Source organism: Hemiscyllium ocellatum, chromosome 5 (genome assembly GCF_020745735.1).
Source record: "Hemiscyllium ocellatum isolate sHemOce1 chromosome 5, sHemOce1.pat.X.cur, whole genome shotgun sequence".
Classification (NCBI taxonomy): domain Eukaryota; kingdom Metazoa; phylum Chordata; class Chondrichthyes; order Orectolobiformes; family Hemiscylliidae; genus Hemiscyllium; species Hemiscyllium ocellatum.
This window is the reverse complement of record NC_083405.1, coordinates 112,988,191-113,011,979: the sequence shown is the minus strand read 5'-3', so window position 1 is coordinate 113,011,979 and position 23,789 is coordinate 112,988,191. Positions and strand designations below refer to the sequence as shown.

The window sequence follows — 23,789 nt, the reverse complement described above, 5'->3', positions numbered from 1 at the left end:
TCAGTTACTCTCCAGAACAGCCCTGCTCAGTTTTCCTAGTAATTTATTTTTGTTAAAAGGTCAGACTATTTGACAAAGTTGAGCAGTGTACTGGGTCTGCATCTTACAAGGAGTGCTAAAGTTTAGCTGTTGACACCTTTATGAATCATACTGTGAATCAGAATAGGATGCATGTATAATTTAAAGACCACTAAGACAATTAAACCGGAAACAATAGGTTTTTCATTCTATGCAAACTAAGACATTGACGTGATGTATTCATTACTGCAAATATATTAGTGACAACTGCCAAACCGTTTCCCCCCGCCCCTTTAAGCTCAGTAACCATTCGACTGAAGTCTACCTGGGTAGGTCTTGAGTTTAAAACAATGTGTACTAAACAGCATTTATCAGATAGAGGTACCAAATCAATAGAGTAATCTTCACGTATATGGAAGATGCCCTCAAAAAGAACGGTTTTCCAGGAATTGGAGTATGTAAATTAAAATGCCATTGACACTGTATGCTTACATCAACATTTCCTGGCCCTCAACACAGCTGTCGTATCAAGGTTAAGCAAATCACCTCAAAAACTCAAGTGAAACAAGCAAGCAAAAGCCATCTTTCAATGGATTTGATACCTACAAATTGAAGGGGAAGATACCATGTGGGTAATTAATGCTTCAGTGTACAAAACGCACCCTAATAGATCTTATGTTGAAGCCATAACATCAGCTGTTAAGGCTCATCTACCAAAGAAAACTTGTACCTTGCAATAAAATCTAGAAAACATGTCAAGTTAAAGGAAGAATCTTACACCAGCATGGACAATTAAATTGATTGCAATTTCAATAAAACCTAAATTTACCTTAAATTCTGCAGCCAAAATTTCTCCCTGCAATTTACTAACAGCAGGTTTAATCACCCATTTTATTACTCAGTGATCAAAAAGTGTGCCTTGGACGTCCATAAAATGAAAAACTAATGTTTTGGAATTCCTAAATGCTCTGTACCTGATACACCTTAACCTTTGCAATCATCCACAGGAAGTTTATTCATCTGCTACCACTTCCAGTAATGTGGAACTAACAATTCAGAGGTTTGGATTAATGTGGAGATACTGGTTCAAACCCCAATTTCAGTTAGTTAACTAAATGGCACAAAATAAAGCTGATCATTTTAGGACACCAAATAAAACTTCATCTCATTTAGCATTGTCCCTTTAGGGAAGAAAATCTTTCACACTTACCCAGTCTAACTACGTAAACCCACAGCAGTGGGATCGATTCAAATGATTTCTGAAAAAGGAGCAGCAAGCCATTCTGTTGTCTAGATTTGGTTTAACACCATTTTCCCAAGACTGGTAGTGAATACATCAGTTAAGAGTTTGCTCAGGATTCTGTTAATGTGGATAATTAATGCAACAATAACTTGATCCAAATTAAACTGTGAACTAACTTACTGCCACTGTAACCACCAAAAAGGGAGGAAAAACAATATTGAAAAACAAAGCTCGAATGTCTCAACTGAACCTGCCTCCACCACATTTCTAGGTGATGCAATCTATACCATGAAGTTTGCTGCATGAAAAAGCTCCCCACATCTTAGCTTCATTTGCACATCAAATTTATGCTGTGCTGGTTTCTTTTATAAGAAATATTCTCACCCTATCTACTGCATTCCCGCTCATTATTTTGAATACCTCAAAATCGCTCAGCTGCCTTCCCTCAAAATGGAGAACAATCCCAACTTCCTCATACATATTTGAAGTTTGTCATACCTAGAACCATTCCAAAAGAATCAGTTTTGCATTCTCCAATACATTCGGATATTCCCTTAACGATCCCATTGAAATTTAACAAACATGGTTGGGGAGCACAAAATAAATGATGGCTTCGCCAATAAACCCATACCAAATGAATGGGAAAAAAGAAAATTAATGATATGGAACCAGTGTATTAAGTGAGGCTGAGACATAACTCATGAGTGAAAAGACTGAACAGCTTTTTTGCTCTTATGACATATGGACAAGCCAGACATCCAACTCGATTGAATGGCACCAGACTAAATGCAGAAAATTTGCTGAACCCAATTTACAGTCAGTTTGAACATTCTGAATCAAAGTCCATCAGCAATACATTTTATTCTCAGCTGAAGGTTATAAAATTAAATGATCAAATCACAGCTCTTGCCATATATGTTGAGTTGTACCTACGTTAAATCACTTATAATTTAAATTATATGTCATTTCTCATTTGCAATTTGGTTTTTGAAGAGGAAACTGTGCACAATTTACAGTAGGACAGTTTAAACCAAAGGGATTTGACAATTAAGTTCTGTTTACAGTTCTAACACACCTAAAAATGGTGAGGTGTCACAACCATGTACAGGATAATTCATCAGCTATGGGGCAACAATGACACGAAAGTTTAATTTTTCGATTCAAATATGTGAAAGAGTCAATTTCAAGTATACAGCTAAAATCAACTAAGACAATGAGCATGTGGGACAGCTCTGTTGTTCATTTGTGCTGTTATCACTTGTATGCTTCAATGTAAATTAACCATTGTTTCCAGTCTTGTGTTAAGCTTGGCATTGTTCTCAAAAGATTCCACTTTTATTTAAAGCTGCTCCCATCAATTCAACTCCATCTGAACACTAGATAGAAACTGCCTGAAAAGTGGTGAACTGGGAAGTAGAAAACAATTGGAAATTGTCAAATGAAATTCAAAGTAGGGAATACAGAGATGCGAGGTTTGCTAAGACTTGGATTAAAAAGCAGTTATGAATATAATAAACCATTCTCCAGTTGGGAAATAATCAGTTTCCTCCCTCCAATTTAAAAACAACTTACTGTGGCTGCTCCATTCACTTGTACGGATTTACTTGCAGTAGAAAGGGGTGTTGTCAGTCTTTCCAAAGGAGTCTGTGTTTCTCTTTGCTTGGTTTCCTGGCTCTTTGTTTCACTGAAAAAATATGCAGCTTTTAATAAATATTTACCAAGCATTTTCACAGTCCAAAAAAATTTGCAGATAAGTATTAAACCAATGAAACGAATACTTCAGACTAAGACCATCCCTTCAACAAGAGAAGAGACATCATTTTCAGCTTCAAGTGATCTTCCATCCATTGTAAAGGGCAAAAGTGGTGCTCACTGATTGTTATGATTAGATTAGATTACATTACATTATTTAGAGTGGAAATAGACCCTTGGCCCACCAAGTCCACACTGACCCTCTGAAGAGCAACCCACCCAGACCCCATTCCCCTAAATTTACCCCTTCACCTAACACTATGGGCAATTTGACTTCGACAATTCACTACATTTTTGGACTGTGGGAGGAAACCGGAGCACCCGGAGGAAACCCAAGCAGATATGGGGAGAAAGGCAACTGTGTGGAATTTGTACAGAGGCAGGAATTGAACCCAGGACTCTGGCGCTGTGAGGCAGCAGTGCTAACCACTGCGTCACTGAGCCCCAGATGACATTTTTGGGAGAAAGAGCACGCAGAGGTACTATGAAATAAAAGGGATAACAATTGGGCAGAGCCACAAAGAATGGACATATATACACTTAAGTCATGACAGACAAGTCAGAGATTAATAAAACAAGCAGTATATGGTGTTCACTATTCATAACTTCAGGTTCTAAAGCAGTCACATGTATATGGAGCAGACCAAGACAACTTCAAGCCTCAAGCTACAAAGAGCCAGGATTGACTGCAGACAGAAGGAACGAACAGGAAGGGTTTGGTTGCTTGGATGGGGGAGAGGAGGGACAGGCAGCAGCAGAAGAGAATGTTAGTGGAAGGAAGACCATTAGACGCAATCTGTTTTCTCTTCAGGTGATACCATACCTGCCAAGTTTCTCCAGCAATTTAACTTCAGCAGGGAAAACTTGTAGAAACAATAGTTCAGGATAGAATTAAGCCACATGGACAAAATGGCTTTCCCCAACTAATCCGCAATGTGGATTTAAGGGAAAAATAACATTTAACTTGTAATTTTGAAGCAGAGAGTGTGTTGATGTGGTGTACATACACTACCAAAAGGCATTCAATACACAGCAAAAGTGAGTTAAACATGAGACAGACACAGTGGCAACAATTATACAACATTAGCTGATTGATAAACATTAGCGTTTAATGGATATTTTAACTGCAGGCCATTCTACAGCTTAAGTTCTAAAAGTTAGGACTGGGACCCTTGCTTCACCAGATTTATAATAAAGTCTCAGAGCATGGGGACAATTTCATGAGTTGAGGACGACAAGAAATTTGAGAACAGAGTAAAACTACAAAAGGACACAGACAACTTAGAAGAGAGTGGGTAGATAGGTGGCAGAAAGTTCTATGCAGAGATGACATTTGTGAGAAACAGCATGCAGAGATGCTATGAAATAAAAAGTATAACAATTGTGCAAAAGTCACAAAGAATGGATGTATATGCACTTAAGTCATGACAGAAGTGAGATTAATAAAGCAGGCAGTAATTACTTCAGAAAGATAGCGTATCAGTGCCCCACCGAACGACCCATTGTCTCAGCCTGCTCCTGCCCCACCGAACTCATCTCCCAATACCTCGACACGGTCCTGTCCCCTTTAGTCCAAGAACTCCCCACCTATGTTCGGTACACCACCCACGCCCTCCACCTCCTCCAGGATTTTCGCTTCCCCGGTCCCCAACGCCTTATTTTCACTATGGACATCCAGTCCCTGTACACCTCCACCCCCATCACGAAGGACTCAAAGCCCTCCGCTTCTTCCTTTCCCGCCGCACCAACCAGTACCCTTCCACTGACACCCTCCTTCGACTGACTGAACTGGTCCTCACCCTGAATAACTTCTCTTTTCAATCCTCCCACTTCCTCCAAACTAAAGGAGTTGCCATGGGCACCCGCATGGGCCCCAGCTATGCCTGCCTCTTCGTAGGATATGTGGAACAGTCCATCTTCCGCAACTACACTGGCACCACCCCCCACCTTTTCCTCCGCTACATCGATGACTGTATCGGCGCTGCCTCGTGCTCCCACGAGGTGGTTGAACAGTTCGTCAACTTTACTAACACCTTCCATCCTGACCCGAAATTCACCTGGACTGTCTCAGACTCCTCCCTCCCCTTCCTAGACCTTTCCATTTCTATCTCTGGCGACCGACTCAACACAGACATCTATTATAAACCGACTGACTCCCACAGCTACCTGGACTACACCTCCTCCCACCCTGCCCCCTGCAAAAACACCATCCCATATTCCCAATTCCTTCGTCTCCACCGCATCTGCTCCCAGGAGGACCAATTCCGACACCGCACAGCCCAGATGGCCTCCTTCAAGGACCGCAGATTCCCCCCAGACGTGATCGACGATGCCCTCCACCGCATCTCCTCCACTTCCTGCTCCTCCGCCCTTGAGCCCCGCTCCTCCAACCGCCACCAAGACAGAACCCCACTGGTTCTCACCTACCACCCCACCAACCTCCGCATACAACGTATCATCCGCCACCATTTCCGCCACCTCCAAACAGACCCCACCACCAAGGATATATTTCCCTCCCCTCCCCCATCAGCGTTCCACAAGGACCACTCCCTTCGTGACTCCCTCGTCAGATCCACACCCCCCACCAACCCAACCTCCACTCCCGGCACCTTCCTCTGCAACCGCAGGAAATGTAAAACTTGCGCCCACACCTCCACACTCACTTCCCTCCAAGGCCCCAAGGGATCCTTCCATATCCGCCACAAGTTCACCTGTACCTCCACACACATCATCTATTGCATCCGCTGCACCCGATGTGGCCTCCTCTATATTGGTGAGACAGGCCGCTTACTTGCGGAACGCTTCAGAGAACACCTCCGGGACGCCCGAACCAACCAACCCAATCACCCCGTGGCTCAACACTTTAACTCTCCCTCCCACTCCACCGAGGACATGCAGGTCCTTGGACTCCTCCACCGGCAGAACACAACACCACGACGGCTGGAGGAGGAGCGCCTCATCTTCCGCCTGGGAACCCTCCAACCACAAGGTATGAATTCAGATTTCTCCAGTTTCCTCATTTCCCCTCCCCCCACCTTGTCTCAGTCGGTTCCCTCAACTCAGCACTGCCCTCCTAACCTGCAATCCTCTTCCTGACCTCTCCGCCCCCACCCCACTCCGGCCTATCACCCTCACCTTGACCTCCTTCCACCTATCCCACCTCCATCGCCCCTCCCCCTAGTCCCTCCTCCCTACCTTTTATCTTAGCCTGCTTGGCTCTCTCTCTCTTATTCCTGATGAAGGGCTTATGCTCGAAATGTCGAATTCTCTATTCCTGAGATGCTGCCTGGCCTGCTGTGCTTTGACCAGCAACACATTTGCAGCTGTGATCTCCAGCATCTGCAGACCTCATTTTTTACTATAAAACTAGTTAGACCTCCATACTGTACAGCTGAATACCACATTTTAGGACATGAAGCCACTGGGGAAAAAAAACGGTTTGGGAATGGTTCAGGGGAAGATACGAAAGCTTGTAGAAATCGGACACTTGCAGAAAAAGGCAAAGAGAAAAGGATTTCTTAAATATTTAAGAGTCTGAGAAAACTGGAGAGTAGATAAGGAAAACTGTTCAGCTTACATTAAAGCAACAAGCATGAGGGCACAAACCTAAGTAGTAAATACAATGTGTCAAAGAAAAGCTTTACACAGGAAGCAGTTCAGATCTGAAATACACTGCCTAAAAGTGTGGTGGAGGCAAGTTCATGACAGCATTGAATGATCATTTTAGTAGAATTAATGCACAGGGTTGTCAGCAAAGGACAGAGAATGGAACGAAATCATGATCGAGTTGGTGCAGACATTTCCTCCACCATAATAATCTGACGAAAAATGACGAGTAAAATGCTGGCCCCATTCTATGCTCGAACATCACAAACGATTCAAAAAAATTCTTGATAAAATTACAGTGGATCCATTCTTCTCTGAATGGACTTGTTGGTTCTTGGGAAAGACTAAATCCACTTAAGGTGGTACTTGTGACTAACTAGTCAGAGTTGGATATTTGGCTAACTCAGCTGGAATGCATCACATTGTGGACTGGCATCAACATTTAACTGATTGCAAAGGTGGGGCTTGTGGCAACTGATGGAAATAAAACTCAGATTGACTCCATACACACTGAACACATGATTACAGTTCACTTTGCACATTTAACAGCAACATTTTCAAAATTATTCCAGTCTCTCCTTGGTGACTATTTTGTAATGAGTCTACAGAGCAGCCACAGAAGGTCTTGCTGTAAATTACATACTTAAAGTTATGACAATGAAGACATCTCCATGAGACTATTTCCAGAAAGTAGACACTGCTCTTTAGTTTTTAATAGAACATAGAAAAATACAGTGCAGCACAGGCCCTTCGGCCCTCGATGTTGCGCCGACCAAAGTCTACCTAACCTACACTAGCCCAATAACCTCCATATGCTTATCCAATGCCCGCTTAAATGACCATAAAGAGGGAGAGTTCACCACTGCTACTGGCAGGAAATTCCATGAACTCACAAGATGACAGGATTTTAAAGTAGAACAAAACAGCACAGAAACAGGCCCGTGGACCTACAAATGTTGTGCCAAACATGATGCCAAAGTTAAACTATGCCTCCATTCCTTGCATTATTCATGTTCTTACCTAAAAATCCCTTCAACACCCATATTGCTTCTGCATGTCTGGCAAGAGTGTTGCTGACATATCATTCAAAACAAAATCTTGCCTCATGTCCTGAGATTCACCCCTCCCCTTCAACGCATGGCCCCTTTTAGGCACTTCAACTCAGGATTCGGACCCTCTACCTTTTCCCAATTTCTGCACCTCCTGATTTTAAAGTCCAGCAAGTCTCCCCTCAGCCTCCACCACCCTGGAGAAAACAACCAGTTTTTCTAGCTTCTCATTATAACTCCTACCCACGAATCAAAGCAGCATCGTGGTAAACACTCGGAGCCCTCTATATCCTTCCTGTAATGTGGCCATCAGAATTAAACAATACTCAAGTAGCCTGACCAAATCCTTTTAAAGCTGCAGCATAACATGGTGACTCTTGTATTCGATTCCCTGGTGAAAGGCAAGTGTGCCATACACCTTTACCTCCGTCATTATCAAAGACTCCCCTACATTACCATCCTTGTTCTTCCTCCTTACTGGAAACATGCCAGTCCTTAACTCTGATCAGGTCTTCAAACACGTACGTGTCAAACATGGACTTGATAACAACTGCTCCCAAATCTTATGCTCGAAACGTCGAATTCTCTATTCCTGAGATGCTGCCTGGCCTGCTGTGCTTTGACCAGCAACACATTTGCAGCTGTGATCTCCAGCATCTGCAGACCTCATTTTTTGCTCCCAAATGAACTCTAGCTCCTGCCTAATACAGGAGTTCCAAAATCCGAAAAGCTCCAAAAATCAATGCTTTTTTTGTGAAGCTTTTTCTCATTAAAAAAAGTTTGTTTGGCATGCAAACTGTTAACCCAAGTCAATATCCATTCAATGTGCATCATTCAGATGTGACATGGGGGTGGTGGCATGGCCCAGCACCAGCAACCCAGGATTTTCTCTCAAGTCCTGTTAAGTCTGCTCCTCCACTAAGATTTTTAAAAATTTCACCAAATTGTCACTTATTCTGAAATTCTAAATTCCAAAAAACAACTGGTCCCAACGATTTTGGATAAAGGATCACCTATTCACACTGACAATTTGCCCTCTCTTGATTTAGTACTTCCTGTGAAGTCCTGACTTATCCTTACTCATAACTAATTTTTAAAACCCAAGGAACTGTGATCACTATTTCCAAATTGCTCTCCCACTGAAATAGCAGTCACCTGGCCAGGCTCATTAGCCACTACAAGTTGTTTGGCCCCTCTAACCAGACTACCCACACACTTTCAGGATTAATGAAGATAGTTCAAGAAGAAAAACAGACAAAGCTCCAACATGTATAACAGAGATCGATTAGTTGTTAATGAAATAATTTAACCTATGTATAACAGACAAAACAGAAGGGAGAAAGGTTAATATTTAAAAAATGGTAAAGTTACTATAGTTCTGCCAGATTTTAGGACTAGTCTCAGACTGGTGGCTAAACTGGAGTCAAGGCCAGGCAGGGGCGGGGCAGAGGACAGTCCTTCGTAGTAACCTCAGCCATGCTGTTTGTGTAACTCTGCATTGTGAATCAGCCATCAGCAAAACCCCTGAAGCATCATGATCTATTGGCTGCAAGACTTTAGAAAACAGCTTCATCGCATTGTTCTTAGAGAATAGCAAATTTGATTGAAGGAAAATAAAACTTTTCCACAATATGTCTAAAGGTTTTGCTCATTCTAATTGGTACATCGAACACAAGTACTTATCTTGCGGGGAAATAGGTCTTGGGCACCATCTGCTGGAAATATAAGTTAATACCGGAGGAAAAAGAACAAACATCCATTCGGACACAATTTTACATTTAACAACAGGTCAATTCAAAAAAGGAACCAAGATACAAACCCACAGCAAAAGTGACAGCTAAAGCCACTAACAAATTTGTTAATACATACTTTAAATGACTTGGTCTCCCAAAATCTCTAATATCCAACTGTTAAGCACAGGTCATCTTATCAATGGAGAATCCTACCAAATAGTAACATTGACTTTCGAGGAACAGTTATTGTAATCTGTTTGATGGAGTTAAATGATGAAATCAAGTTTCTGGGAATTCTGCAGAGGAACTCACTTCCTGATTCCTAGAGCTAGTCCATCACTAAGCCACAGGAGATGATTGAATACTATCCCAAGTTCTTGTATTATTGTTGTTTTAAGAGGCTTGACATCAAAAACAAAATCATCTTACTTGCTGCAGAGGGAATCGGATTGAGACATAAGATTATGAAAGGATTGGACACTCTGGCAGCAGGAAACATGTTTCCGCTGATGGGCGAGTGCCGAACCAGAGGACACAGCTTAAAAATACGGGGTAGACCATTTAGGACAGAGATGAGGAGAAACTTCTTCACCCAGAGAGTGGTGTGTGTGTGTGTGTGTGTGTGGAATGCTCTGCCCCAGTCTCTGGATTCATTTAAGAAAGAGTTGGATAGAGCTCTCAAAAGATAGTGGAATCAAGGGTTATGGAGATAAGGCAGGGAGAGGATACTGATTAGGAATGATCAGCCATGATCACATTGAATGGCGGTGCAGGCTTGAAGGGCTGAATGGCCTACTCCTGCACCTATTGTCTATTTACTTTTTTCTATTGATGCTGTGGCTACAATGCATACCATGTACAAGATATACTTCAGATCAGAAGCCCCTTCCCAAAATGTTTTAACTTCACAAGAGTAACCTACAATGACCATCGGAACTTGGAAAAACAGCACGACTCCTTCACTGTCACATGGTGTGCAACATGCTCTTTCACAACACTATGGGAGTAAACTCATCAGGTCGGCTGCACCAATTCAAGCAGGTGGCTCATAAACACTAACTAGCGATGGTCAACAAATGCTGAATTAATGCACACATCTCATGGACAAATCTTTAAAAAATGCATGCCCTCAGACTATTACCTTCCTAGCTAATGTGATCAATCTACTGATGAGCTGCAAGTTAAACAAACAAGTCTGCTTCTTCCCTGTGGAAGATGATGGGGGACATCGCTGATGAGTGAAGGTACAGAGCAAAAACTAAATTATAGCAACTTATTCATACAAGTGGCTCCACAAGTTTGGTATGACCGGTTCTCCTTCTAATGTTCAAAATGACAACACGGTCAAATATCAGACTGTATTCTCAAGGGCAGAAAATTGGAAAACAGTTGCAAATGCCACTCAAATAGGTTTCAACACAGGCTACTCTCACCACTGATATTGCTGGACATGCTCAATATTACCAGCACTCGGTTTGAATTCCAGCATTTACAGTATTCTCTTGTTACCTGTTACTCAGATGCTACTGAATTGCCTAACAGGTCATGGCTGATAGGCACAAGTCTCACTGCTGTATGAATTTAGAAACCTACATGTTAATACACCAGGACTATTTCTAAACTCTAGGTTTTCCTTCCAGATTCTGAGGATTTAAAGTGTACATTTTAATGCCAATGCCACAATTAAGAGACACAAACAAGGTCAACTTGGCATATTACTATTAATGATATTATCCACCATTTCAGTTTTGTTGTGGAGATGGAAAGAAAAGGGAATCTATAATCAATTGATATTTCAGATTCACATGGAATAAAAGCCAGGGATAACCTGAAGCAAGCAGCTTAGAGCAGATCATGCATTCATGATTCACTATTACTTTGTGATTAGCCTAAAGAACGGACTAAGTTCAAGTAATGCCGAACTTGTTAACGCTGATCTTGCTTCGAGCACCTTCTGTGCAGTGTAACTTGCATACCTCACTCTGCCCAAGCACCCTATGATCTGTAGGTGCTTGCTTACTATGACTGGCCTGTACTGCTCAAAGGTTTTCACTATACACGTGACAATAAAATCAAATCATGACGGCTATACAGCACACTGGTTAGGCCACTGGTGGAATATTGCGTGCAATCCCGGTCTCCTTCCTAGCGGAAAGATAGTGAAACTTGAAAGGGTTCAGAAAAGATTTACAAGGATGTTGGAGGATCTGAGCTATAGGGAAAGGCTGAACAGGCTGGGGCTGTTTTTCCTGGAGCGTCGGAGGCTGAGGGGTGACCATATAGAGGTTTACAAAATTATGAAGGGCATGGATAGGGTAAATAGACACAGTCTTTTCTTTGGGGTCGGGGAGTCCAGAACTAGAGGGCATAGGTTTAGGATGAGAGGGGAAAGATATAAAAGAGACCGGAGGCAACTTTTTCCACAGAGGGTGGTACGTGTATGGAATGAACTACCAGAGGAAGTGGTGGAGGCTGGTACAATTGCAACATTTAAGAGGCATTTGGATGGGTTTATGAATAGGAAGGGTTTGGAGGGATATGGGCCGGGTGCTGGCAGGTGGGACTAGATTGGGTTGGGATAGCTGGTCGGCATGGACGGGTTGGACCGAAGGGTCTGTTTCCATGCTGCACATCTCTATGACTTTAAGTACACATACTTGCACCACATCATCAAACAGGCTATTCTTAATTTAAGAAAGAAAGCACACAGATGGGACTAACTTGCGGACATGGTCCTAAACTACTTAAGTGGAATAAGAAGTGCAGAGCAAGCACTTCAGTGTGGCAGCATGGTTAGTACCACTGCCTCAGTACCAGGGACTGAATTCAGTTCTTGGTGTCTGCATGGGTTACTGCTGAGTGCTCCAGGTTTACTCCCACAGTTAAGACTGTGCAGGTTAGGTTGTCTGGCCATGCTAGGTGGTTTTATAGCATCCAGGTTATGTGCAGGCTAGGTAGTTTAGCTACAGGGTCACTGCAGACCAAATTGAAACTCTACAACAGGCTATAGTTTAATTGAATCATCACTGCTTCATACAAAATTAGCAACTTTACAAAACATATGGTCAGATTTAATATCAAAGACAATTGGTTAGAGCCCCTTTAAAGGGTTTTTGGGAAAACTCCGAGTAAACATTTAACAGTCGAGCACAAGCAGATGTTGTGCATACACATCATACAAGCAATTTTGCACGTTCAATATTTAATTCTGTAAATTTACCCAGAAAGAGTATTATTATGTTCAATTTAGTCCATTAACTAAAAAGATGTAAAAGATTTTCAAACTTTATTGGCATCAACAGCTGCCAGAATTTAAATAGCTTACTTGATTTCTGGAGAATGTGGTGGTGAAGGGGAGCCCTCGGAAGTTGCTGGCAGTGCAGTTGGAGATATGGATGGCAACGTCTCCCGTGGTATTCCCGAAGGTATAGTGTTAGTGCTTGCATCAACATTTATACTCTAAAATGAAAAATCATTACAATCCTATTTAAACCAGTTCAGAGATCAGACAGTCAGCTGGTTTCAGTAAGCAATGCTGGAAGATTCCATTGATCTTAACAGTCACTGTTCTGCTTGCAATTTAATTGCAAGCATAGTTTCAATTCCAGTACAATCCTCTTGCAACTTAAAACGTACTTTGGATTCTTGCACAAAGAATTGTACAAAACAATTTGGTACTCAATTTCCTTCCAAAATCAACTTGATTAGAGAAATATGCCCCACCTTGCCAAACTTGCATTTGGAGAATGAGTAACTGAATTAGGTACATGTTGATAATTACTAATATACACTAGATTTATCATTACATGGACTGGTCAACATAGTACAAGCCAAGTTTAAGTACATCCAGACTAAGAAGATCTAGTTCCCTCAAACTATAAAGGAATGAAGTACAGCCTCAGTCTACATAATGTTTCAAAATAATGGCATTTGTTTAATAATTCATGTTTTATAGGCAATGAAATTCTTGAAATGGTCAATTGTTGGCATTAGGGAAAGGCAGCCACCAACTCATCACCAGACCTGTAAACTTCAACCACCAATAGGTATTTGAAAGATTCATGAAGAAAGCAGAATCCTTCTGCTTTTGTAGCATTGATTAACTTTTACTTGAAGAGCAGATGGGAGCCCAGATTAATGTTGGGTAAAAACAGCACAACATTCTGCAGGGAGCAGAAAGTGTAGAACATTAAAAACCAATTAAACCTGAATTTAGCTTCTTTATACATTCAAAGATAATTTCTTCCATTTAACCTGGAATACTGTAATATTCTGAATGAGATTAATTTGATGCTGTCAAGTTAATTCAGCACAACGTACAATCATTCTAAATTATTACAAGCCATGCTTTGACCAAAATGTCTAATGTTCTAATCCTAGCAGGGCATGCATTGTGTGCACAGGGTGGGAGAGAAAAAAAAAAGAGCGAGGGACAAGTTCTTTTACACAGAATAGTCGAGTCTGGATGGGTCTGCCAAGGGTGGTGGAGGTGGCAGAGGTTGTATGTATGAATAAGGGTGTTTAAGGGACTTTTAGACAAGCACATGAATATGCAAGGAATGGAGGGATATGGACTAAAGGCAGGCAGAAGGGATTACTTTAAATTTGACACGTTCAGCTCAACATCGGAAAGCCACACTGTGCTGTCAGTCTGACTTGCCCAATCCTCTCCAACCTGTATCTCACTGAACCACTATATGATTTCTCCAGAAACGAGAGCTGCCTTTTCACAATCATTAAGCTCAGCAGTTGCTTTGGTTCAAAAGCTATCCTTTATCCAGCTTATCATGCAGGTACTACAGATCCACAATTTTCCAAATAGTTTAAGCTATCTAATGGTTCAGGACAACACAGGGTTGCGTTTAGCTCAATATTAGCTCTGAAGCTCTAATCTGTTTAGAAACATGTACAGCATTCCTCCTTCATGAGCTCCACAATTCTGCAAGTTTAAGGGTACAATTATATTCTTTAAAAAATCCAATGATCACAATACCTGTAATATCTGTGCCTTCTCTTTTGGAAGTACTTTGACCACATTTGATAGCCTATTCTCAAGAACTTCTTCAGTCTTCAGATTACCAGCAGCTCCAGGCAAAGGAGGGAAGTTGGACAACCCTAGTTCAAAGTTAGGTGATGGTGGCTTTGGTGGAGGGGACTGTGTCTGGGATCTCTGCAAAACAAAAATTTTGAAATGGCTATCGTCACCCCCAAAAAATATTCAAATTACAATCACTTATCATTCAGGAGCACAGTTCACTATTATAATTCTGATAATTAGAATCAACAAATGGCTTTTAATCTTAAGGTATCGTATTTTGTGTCATTATGGCTCAGAGTAGAAATAAGAAAACCATACACTAACAGCAGCAGCAAAGCTGGTAAAGAGGTCAACTAATAATCTTGCTGTCAGAGATCCTTTGGTGAAAAAGTGACCATGACATAAAACTTTTCACTGGGATAAAAAAGTGAATGTCCAATTTGAAAATAAAAGCTAAATATGCAAAACTGGTAAGTACCAGCAATGAGTTGGCTACAACTGGATAACTTCATTAGTGGTTACATTTAACAAATTAATGCATTACAGGTTATTCATTTGTTTTTGGCATAAACAGCAGGAAAAAGTGGTCCAACCATAGCTAAACAAAAAGTCGTCAAAGCTGCTGGAAAAAGTAAATTTGGAGGAATGAAAACAGTTTGAAATTCAGTAAAAACCAAAGGAAAATACAATGAGAGAAAACTTGGAAGAATTAAGAGCAGACCAAGAGCTTCGATATGGATAGTAAAAAAAAAGTGAAGACAGCATGTAGCCCCTTTACTGTCTAAGGCAGGAGAACTGAATGGAGGACAAGGAAATGGCATATCAATTAAGCAACATTCGTCCTGCCTTCACAGAAGGCAAATATCTTACCAACAATGCTGGGGAAGCAAGTCCAGCGAGAAGGAACAATTAAAAACATATCACAAAGAAATTAATGGCACTGAAAACTGAAATCCCCAGGGCCTAATAATATACATATTGGGTACAGAGTGAGGTAGCCATGAAAAGTAGATAAATTCTGTTGGATCCTGAGCTGATCTAGCAGATTGGAGATGCCAAATGTAATACCAGTACTGAAAAGTGAGCAAGGGTAAAGCTGGAAACTACAGACCTGTTAGCCCAACAGCAGGAGAAAAATAAAAGGAAATGCTAACAGTGCATTTATATAAATCTGGCTGTAATCACTGATATTAAAGAGAAATCACAATCAACCAACCTAATGCAGTTGAAGGACGTAACCTATGGAAGTGATAAGAACAGTGGATGTCATGAATTTGGGAAACTTTTGAGAAAGTTCCACAAGATATTAGTGTGCAACATACAGCCAGGAATTTTCATTCTTGAATGGGATGTGGGCATCACAAAGTCAATTTTGGTTGCCTGTCCCTCATTGCCCTTGAAGCTCATGCCACTTTAGGCCATTTCAGACCAGAGTTCAGTGAGCCACATTTCTGTGGTCAAGGTATGGGAGAAGATTTGTAGCTCACATGCTCGTTGTTGTGGTTCTGTTCGCCGAGCTGGGAATTTGGGTGGCAGACATTTCATCCCCTGTCTAGGTGACATTCTCAGTGCTTGGGAGCCTCCTGGGAAGCACTTCTGTGATGTTTCCTCCGGCATTTATAGTGATTTGTATCTGCCGCTTCTGGTTGTCAGTTCCAGCTGTCCGCTGCAGTGGCCGGTATATTGGGTACAGGTCAGCAACACAAATTCCCCGCTCGGCTAACAGAACCACAACAACATTTCTGTGGGCCCGAAATCAGATGCAAGACTATATTAGGCAAGAAGAGTAGTTTCTCTTATTTAAAAAAAAGGCAATGGAATACAAGTAATTAGATGATCATTGAACAAAATCCCAATTGATAATTTTACAGGCAAAATCCAAGAGGAAACTCCCTCAAATATGCAGATTTGATTTACTTGTTTCTTCTCAATTCTGGTCTCAGGTGCTGTCAAATCTTTTTCCAGAAGCAAACAACCAAGAGTTTGAAGTCATTTAATAATCTGCAGTGCTAACCAGACACCCTGACCTGGAAATTCACAAACTATGCTTTAACATGAAGGGGACTCAGTTCCTTAACTGCTCGGAATTGCCCTTTTCTAGGGGACAATGTACTTGCTTCTGACCTCCATAAGGTCTCCTTTCAACAGGCCCCAAATGGTTTTTGAACTAAATTGGAACATTTGTTCATCCCATGTTCTGTTACATAGTGAACACTTTAAAGGTTTTCTTCCTCTTCATAAACCACAATATATAAACAAGCTTCATTATTGCCCCCATCTCCTTGAAAATCACCTACTATTACAGAGTATATTTGTGTTTCACTTAAAATTCAGTTGTGATTGGTCATGGCTTTTGCGCGGATTGCAAACACAGGGCCATAGCTGCAGAATAGGTAGTAAAATTCAGCTGTTTCAATCCAGCAAGCAGCCACCGCATTCATATGTAGCATTATCTGGTTTATATATTTAAAACAAAAATGAGGGGTATGAGATCAAATGCTGGCAATTGGGACTAGTCGGTTTAGGATATCTGGTCAGCATGGAGTTGGATCAAAGGGCCTGTTTCTATATTGTACATCTGATGATTTGTTACCTTAACTATGCATTCAAAAAAATCTAGAACACTAGTGAAACTAAAATTCATAACATTTTCTACCAGCTACATTTTGCACAAGGCAAGTCAAGACTTAAACTATCACCAAATGGCATAGCTACAAAATGTACACAAGACTCCAGATCTAGTGTGCATTTTTTCACAAACAATTTAAAAAAGGTGAGAATCAACCAAGTCAAAGCTATGCTTCTTTTTGAAGACCCAAAACAATTATTCTGCTGCCAAATATCCATCATCGCAAATAAAACAATTCAATGATTTGCAAGATGATATAAAAGGCATGGGTAATAAGTTTACAGATGACACTAAAACTGGTGGCACAGTAACAGTGAAGGTTTTCTAACAATACAAAGGGATTTGACCAAATGAGTCAAAGGTCTGAAAAATAGCAGAAGGAATTCAATCTGGATAAGTACAAGGTATTGCAGTGTAGTGCAAACAAGGGTAGGCTTCTTTAGCTAGTGGATAGCATTGTAGGACAAAAAGGTAGGTACATAATTCTTTCAAGTTCACATCACAGGGTGGTTAAAAAGGAGTTTAACACCCGTGCCTTCATTGCTCAGTCCTAGGATAGGAGTATAGGAGTTGGGAAGTCATGTTGAGGTTACACAATGTTGTGAAGCTTCTTCTGGAATACTGTATCCAGTTCTGGTCAGAGAGTTATGGGAATGATATTACCCAGCTGGAGAGGGTACAGAAGAGGTTTACCAGGATGTTGATGGATACGAAAGGTTTGAGCTATAAAGAAAGGCTGGATATGCCAGGACTTTTTTCACTGGAGCGTAGAAGGGGGCAACCCGATGAGACTTTTACAAAATAACAAGTGATAGAGATAGAGTTAATGGTTCTTGTCTTTTCCCGAGGATGGTGGATTTCAAGACCGGGGGCCCATTAAAGGTAAAAGAAGAGAGTCTTTTTTTTAAAATAAGGGGCTCATTTGTTTTTTTGTTAATATAAATGGTGACTTATGTATGAAATGAACTTCCTGGGGAAGTGGATGTGGGCACAATCACAGCATTTAAGACATTAGGATGGAAACATTAATAGGAAAGGTGGAGGGATCTGGGCCAGAAGCAGACAGGTAAGATCAGTTTAGTTTGGGATTATATTCAGCATGGACTAGTTGGAAAAAATCTGTGTAATATGATGGACGATATAATTCTTTAACCAAATTAAAATGGTGAAGTTAGCATTTGAATTCACTTAAGTGTACAACTATGAAACAGGAAAATATGGATTATGTGATGTTCAGAGTATAGGACAAGAAAGCAATTGGAGGGTACTTCTGGGGTAGTGGTGTCCTTAAATGAGCCAGGAGAACTGGATAAACTGTTCCACCTGCTCCAGAGCTGTGGAACAACATCTGAACAGGCTGATTTGAAAATATGAAGCAGCACCTGGAACCAACAATTAGAAGAGATGGGGAGCACAGTTGTGATGAGTGGACTAATAAATGAACAACACTGGGAATATTGGTTCAACTCTCATCATGGCTAGTGGAAATTCAATTCAGTCAATTAAAAATGAAGTTTCAGCAATAGCACCAAAGTATTCAGTTTATGCAGAAAAAAAACACGCCTTTTGAGGATGAAAAATTAGCTACTTGGTCTGGTATACAAGTGGTTACTCAACTATTCATAATTTAGCAAGTCACTTAAAGTTAATTAAAGATGGGCAATAAATTCTGGTCTTGTCAGCATGGCCTACAAGGGAATAAAAGATGCTTCAAAAATTTATGAATTGAGAAAATTTGTGAACAAGTGAGCAGTAAAAGTCTTCTCCAATATGAATGTGCTGGTATCAGTTCATTTCTGGAGGGCACGTAAAGTTGGAAACCAGTGACTGAAAAAAACTATCCAAGAAGGAAGTCAAATTGTCATGAATGGAACAGAAGATCAATACTACATAACTAGCTAAATAGGTTAGGACTTAGATGGACCGGTTTTGTCTCAAGTCAGATATTGATAGGTCTTAACTGAAACTGAATTATGGAGGAATAAATACTTCAAGTAGTTAATTTGACCAAAGGGATCAAGCAATCAGGAGAGTAAAATGCAAGGTCAAATGCTCTTTTCAGCTTAATGTTTCAGCTAGTGACTTCTACATGTTTCCTGCTGACCCCCACCTCCTTCATTAGTTAAGGGTAGATGTAGAGTAATGGGCAATTGTTTGGGTGGGATACAGTGGACGTGTTGGGCTGAAGAGCTTGTTTCCACACTGTAGAGATTCTATGATACTAAGCAGGTAGGCAGCCAAACAGTATTCAGTCAGCAAACTAGAAAATGTAACAATACTGTCAACTGAAGTGTTGGGAACTAAAATGATTACTTTAGCTCGATGTATTAGAGATTTTAAATATTCCATAAATTCAACATTTTCAGGGCCACTGGGGATGTATTTAACTAGAACTACAAAGGGAGCAGGCTGTTAAAAACAAAAACAGTTGCACCTTATTTAGCAAGCTGCAACATGTTGGGAGGGCTTCAACGAGGAGACTAAAATTTACTTGATTAGTCTGGGGAGTGCCATGATTGTACACCAAATAAACAATCACCAAACACAAGAGCTGCAGATCCCACTATTCCAGATGTCACTGTTAGTTTCCATGAAATATTGAGCAAGAATACTGACACCATTACTGCAAAGTCCCAGCCAAGTAGAAAACATTGTACCAATTACGAGTCCAAATCATCTCCATTTCTGCAGAACCAGGAAACATTTAATGCTACCTGGCTTCAATAAATTAGTTCATTCACATCTTTCATGTTTTATATCCTGTCTAGTGATCTGCAATACCATTTTCCATTACATTGCCCTCTGGAGGCAAAGCGAGACCATGCAATTAGGAATGGACAACCAATTTTTCCAAATAAGCTTCTTTTCAAAAGTTGGAAAGCTCATGACATGTATTTGGAGAAACAAATATTCAAACTTTTAGTTCACTCTGGGTCAAACTCAAGGAAGCAGTGGACTCCCAATCATTTACAAAGTAACACTTTGCCTCAACACTGAATGAAGGTGTTTGGAAATCAATTTCGTAAATTGTGGTGCAAACATTTTGCATACTACAGGTAAAAATCATGAAGCACAGATTGTTCTGTTATAATGCATGGTTTGTCAAGACGAGTCCACCACAACAATTGACAAATTGGGGCCAACAAAAGTTCAAAACATGTTGGCTGTATCATGATTACAGCACCCAAGACTAAGCACAGTCTCTAAAATGTGGGGTTGCACACAAACAACCATCACATGATTAAAAAAACGGAGTTAAGATTTTCTTCAGGTGGAGCCTATGCTGCTTTGGATGAGTGTCAGAGCATAGAAACTGACTCAATTCGGTCCAACTTCCCAAACCAAACTAGTCCCACTTGCCTCCATTTGGCCCATATACCTCAAAACCTTTGCTATTCATGTACTTATCCAAATGACTAAGTGTTCTAACTGAACAAGCCCATTCTGTATGAGAAACGAAAACAAAATTGTGGCAAGTTCAGCAGGTCTGACAGCATCTGTGAAGAGAAATCAACGTTAACATTTCGGGTACGGTGACCCTTCCTCAGGGCTGATGGCAGCTAGGCAAATGTGGGGTTTTATGCAGAAGGCAGGGTTGGTGGGGGTGGGCAGGGTAGTTAGGAATAAATGATAGGTGGGAATAGAGTTCAAAAGAGAACAGTTTGAAAAAACAAAACCATCTGGCTACGAAAGTGATTAGCAATAGAGACTTAGTGGATAACAATGAATTGCGGATTAACATAGATTACAAGGCCAGATGTGTGTGGGGACATCAGGAGAGTTCAAGCTAAAAAAAGGATATTGAAATCCATACGGAGTCCAGAAAGGAGCGGACGAGATGGAGAAGGCTGAAGAGCAGGTGATTAGTCAGATCTTGTTGAGGGTTCTATTTACAACAGTGGTGGGGAATCCTAGGTTGATGAATTTGGAAGACGTTTGAAAGGCTTGCTTGTCAAAGTTGGCATTATTGGAGAGGTGTGACAGACAGAATGTGAGAGTAGTTTGACGGGAAAGTGAAGAGGATGTATAGCCCAGATAACTGTGGGAGTTGGTGGGTTTATAGTGGAAATTAGTGGCCAGTCTATCTCCAGAAATAGAAACAGATGTGGTTATGAAAGGGAAGGGAAGGATCAGAAGTAGACCAGGTAAGAGGTTGGGGGTGGGGGGGGTGGAAACTGAAGCAAAATTGATAAACCTTCCAATGACAGGTAAGAATTTTGTACGAGATTGCCCTCTGGGGGCCAGGCAAAACAATGCAAGGTCATTAGGAAAGTAGTATTCAACAATACTACCTGAGGCCTGACCAGTAGTTGTACAAGTCAACAATCTTTGTTTGTTTTACATAAATGCAATATTCATACCTCGCATTTAGCCAAATGTAAAGTCCATCTGCCACTCCGCTGACTGACCCAATCAATCAAGTTCCTTTTATAGTTTATACCTCTTTACTGCCCACTACATCACCAATTTCACTCATCTGCAAGCTTACCAACTGCATGAAGATCTTCATCCATGTTATACATATATTAATGACAAACACAAGTAGCCCTAGCACTAATCCCTTCAAAACACCTCTAGTCACAGGCCTCCAATTTAAAAAGCCTTCCTCCACCCCACATCTCCTCAGGAGAATCAAATTTTGTATCCAATTAGAAAGCTGTCCCTGGATCCCATGTGATCTAACTTTACTAGTTAGTGTGCCATACAGAAATTATAGGCTTTACTAAAGCCCATGCAAACAACATCTATCATGCTGCTCTCAACACTTTTGGTTTCTTCAAAAAAAACTCCAGTTAGTGAAACATACAAATTCCCTCACAAAACCATGCTGGCCTTCCCAATCAGTCCTTACCTTTCCAAATGCATATAAATCCCATCTTTCAAGATCAACTTACCCACCACCAATATCAGGCTCCCAAATCTATAGCTCTGAGGTGGCTTCTTACAGCCTCTCAAATTAAGGCACAACATTAATCACTTTCCAGTCATCTGGCACCTCACCAGTGGCTATAGATCATTAACCCCACAATTTCTTCCCCAACTTCCCACACTGTTGCATGTATTCAAAGACAATGTCCTAGAGATTTATTCACCACCTTGTTTAAGGCCTCCAGCATTTCCTCATGTGAACTGTTTTCAAGGAATCAATATTTCAATTTCTCTAGCCCCTTTTTCCACAAGGAAAGCGGACACAAAATATTCATTTATTATCTCTCCCTTGTAATTTCTCTCAGATGATCTTGCTGATTTTTAAAGGGGCCCAATTCTCTCTCCAGCTGCTCTGCATGTACTTGCAGAATCCCATTGGATTAATCTTTACCTTTATCTGCCAATGCACGCTCTCATCTCTTCTGTCTTCCTGTTTGTCTTTTGAAGAATGCCCCTCTGCACTCTATACTCAGGGGGTTCATTTGCTCCTCGGTTGTCAATATCTAACAATATGACTCCTTCTTGACCAGAGTCTCCATATCTCTCTCCATCGTTCCATGCTCTTTCTAGCCTTGTCCTTCGTTGTAACAGGGGCATAATGCCTCTGAACTCCGCTATCTCACTTTGATAGCCTCCTTATCAGGAGCTCGCTTGTCCTGCAAACAGTCCTGTCCAATCAACTATTGGAAGTTCTTACTTCATACCATTAATATCCACCTTACTGCATTTTAAAACTTCCACTTTTATGGAAGGCTTACCCTTTTTCATAATTCTATTTGCTCAAAAGAGTTATGATCTCTAGTCCCAAAGTGTCTCTGGACTAAAAATTTTGTCACTTGCCCTGCCATATTTCCCAAGGGCAGGTCAAGTTTTGTTGCTTTCCAACTAAGTTCATTTACATAGTAAGAAACTTTTCTTGATCACATTTAATGGGTTGATCAAACTACTTCACAGAACTGAGTGCAACAACACCCTTCTACGTATTTCCACTACATGACCTTTAAATGAACTTTAAATGGCAGTCATTACGTAAAGTTTCCAACAAAAACTTTTCATACCATAAACTTGTCTTCCCTTTTCTTCCTGTATCCATAAGAATTCTTCCTGAATTGGAAAGAATAAAATTCCTTAAAAACTGATATCCAGACAAATTAAGTTTCATACATCTCTCGGATCACAAATGACCATTTTAATGTCTTTGATTGTTAACTAGAGAGGGGCTTTCCAAAATTACTTGACCTACCCCAACATACTTCAGGATTAAGCTACTCAAATGTGTTATTTTATTTAGATGATTTTACATAATATACATATGGTGGGGTACAATTATGAAGCAATAGACAAAGAACTGGGAGTTTTTGCAAGTAGCGTGGTTATGAGCAATGGGGCAGAGGTGGTCATAGAGGTTAGCATGGATAAAAAGATTGACATTGGCATGAAAAGTATTCATTAATGGTCCTCCAGATTAAGTGAAGTTCCCATGAATCTGTGCTAGGGTCTCAATTGTTTTGCAATTTATCTTAGAGTGAAGGCAAATCAGCTGAACGTGCAGATGACAAGATTGGTTAGGACACAGGTTGTATAGAATACATAAAAAGCAAGCTACATTTATATAGACACACCTGGCACTCTCTGCACAGCTTTGGTCTTGATTTAAAAACTATTATTAAATGCATTGGAGCCAGCTCAAAAGGAAGTTTACTAAATTGTGCAGGCTGTCTTAAAAGATTGGACAGACTGAGTTGGTTTCCACTGGAGCTTACAAGACTAAAGATTGAAGTACATAGGATTG

At 40.8% G+C, this 23,789-nt stretch overlaps 1 protein-coding gene across 1 annotated transcript in view; it reads right to left on the bottom strand.

The window, feature by feature from the left end:
• The window catches only part of larp4b (La ribonucleoprotein 4B), a 142,180-nt gene that overhangs the window by 9,729 nt on the left and 108,662 nt on the right, over positions 1–23,789 (bottom strand). The window contains exons 13-16 of the mRNA XM_060825109.1: positions 23,056–23,101; positions 14,395–14,571; positions 12,727–12,860; positions 2,834–2,945 (exon numbers count right to left, since the gene is read on the bottom strand). Of these exons, the coding sequence (XP_060681092.1) occupies positions 2,834–2,945; positions 12,727–12,860; positions 14,395–14,571; positions 23,056–23,101 (469 nt within the window). The remainder of the gene's footprint in view (positions 1–2,833; positions 2,946–12,726; positions 12,861–14,394; positions 14,572–23,055; positions 23,102–23,789) is intronic.